Below are 1,937 nucleotides of genomic sequence, written 5' to 3' on the forward strand. Positions count from 1 at the left end.
AATTGCCCTACTACTAATTAGTCTGTGGAAGACAACCTAGACTTACAGATAAGTACTCCCTCCGTCTCATAATATAATACATTTTTGCAAGGTAAAATAACTTGCAAAAATATCTTACATTATGGGACGAGGGGAGTAAAAAAGAGAGGCCAAAACATACTATTTTTCTTTGTTGAACGCATCACAGTTTAGTAACTACTCCAACACTAGCTTTCCTCCTCCAGCTAAGACTCCTCTTTTTTTTTTTCAGGGTGAGCTAAGACCCCTCTCTCACCACACGAGCACATGACACAAATGGTATGGTGGTTCACAATTTGACATCGCTATCCAACCCTATCTTCAAGCTGAAGTGTTAGAGCATGGATACATTGTCCTCATAAAACCGCGTGTGTATGGTTCAACTACCGATCGATCACATCCCCCTTACGCTACACCGCGTGTCTATAAATACATGCGCTGCATGCTTTGCCTTCCCATCCAATCATCCTCAGCTACTTCACCATAGAGCTAACTACCAGTAGTGAATTAAGCAGCATTTGACCATGGCGCCCAAGCAGCTCCCCGCCGTCCTCCTCGCCGCCTGTGCCACTCTTCTGGCCCTCGCCGCGCCGTTGCTCGCCGGCGACCCCGACATGCTCCAGGACTTCTGCGTCGCCGACTACAAATCCCTGGTAGGCCGTAAGTTATGCTAGCCCTTCCGTTCATACTCTTATCCGCACACGTAAAGATCATGCGTGAACAGAGAGTAATTCATGCATGCATGCGTACGCACAGCACTACGTCTGAACGGGTTCCCGTGCAAGAGGCCGGAGAACGTGACGGCGGACGACTTCTTCTCGGCCGCGCTGGCATTCCCGGGCAACACCGGCAACCCGGTCGGCTCCATGGTGACGGCGGCGAACGTGGAGAAGCTCCCGGGGCTCAACACGCTGGGCGTCTCCATGTCCCGCGTGGACTACGCGCCGTGGGGCGTGAACCCGCCGCACACCCACCCACGTGCCACCGAGATCATCTACGTGCTTGAGGGCTCCCTCGACGTCGGCTTCGTCACCACTGCCGGCAAGCTCTTCGCCCGCACCGTCTGCAAGGGTGAGCTTTTCGTCTTCCCCCGCGGCCTCGTCCACTACCAGAAGAACAACGGCGGTGCGCCGGCCATGGCGATCTCGGCATTCAACAGTCAGCTGCCGGGCACGCAGTCCCTCGCCGTGGCGATGTTCGGTGCCTCGCCACCGGTGCCCACCGACGTGCTAGCCCGAGCGCTCCAGATCGACGGCGGCCTGGTGGAGGCCATCAAGTCCAAGTTCCCGCCAAAGTAACTAGCCATGCATGCATGAGGTTGGTTGGGTCGGCTCTACGTGCGTACGTGCTGCTAATAATGACGAGGACCACGTAAAAGTGCAGTTTTAATTCATTTGCTTGACAAAATATCTTTTGTACACACTATTCTCATTCTTTTGAGTCGGTGCCTGTTTAGTGAAGGGTCTCGCCGGTTTTACTTTTAATTGTTGTTTTTTGTTCACGAACGACCTACCCGTAACTAATCTGTATGTGTCCATTATTGCTGAAAATGAATGTGCATTATTGCTTTAATTTTCATGGTTTTTCTTTTGTGAATAGAAACAGATCTATTATAAAGTTTCATTGGAAATACAAAGCACCTCCATAATAAAAAAAATACTCCCTCCATTCCTTTATATAAGGTGTATTTGTTTTTTGATAAAATTCCATAATGTAAGATGCATTATTTTTAACTCCTCATAATTTCATTTTTAGCCCTCCATAAGAAGGAAAGTATCTCCTTAATTTCCTGATTGTTTGTATCTTTCCTTGTAACAAAAGAAGGAAAGAATCTCTCTCTCTCGATTACATGTATCTACTACTTTCCTCGACTTACTGAATTGCCTGTCACAAACCAAAATTTTTGCTAAGGGTAATTT

The 1,937-nt window shown here is 48.6% G+C and overlaps 1 protein-coding gene across 1 annotated transcript; it reads left to right on the top strand.

Moving 5' to 3' along the window:
* The first annotated feature begins 490 nt into the window (after positions 1–490).
* On the top strand, positions 491–1,590 carry LOC119270499 (germin-like protein 1-3). The gene is made up of 2 exons (XM_037552502.1): positions 491–678; positions 775–1,590. The coding sequence occupies exons 1-2, from the start codon at positions 543–545 to the stop codon at positions 1,314–1,316; spliced, it is 678 nt and encodes a 225-aa protein (XP_037408399.1). The 5' UTR covers positions 491–542; the 3' UTR covers positions 1,317–1,590.
* The last annotated feature ends 347 nt before the right edge of the window (positions 1,591–1,937 follow it).

The sequence above is a fragment of the Triticum dicoccoides genome, chromosome 3A (genome assembly GCF_002162155.2).
Source record: "Triticum dicoccoides isolate Atlit2015 ecotype Zavitan chromosome 3A, WEW_v2.0, whole genome shotgun sequence".
Taxonomy (NCBI): domain Eukaryota; kingdom Viridiplantae; phylum Streptophyta; class Magnoliopsida; order Poales; family Poaceae; genus Triticum; species Triticum dicoccoides.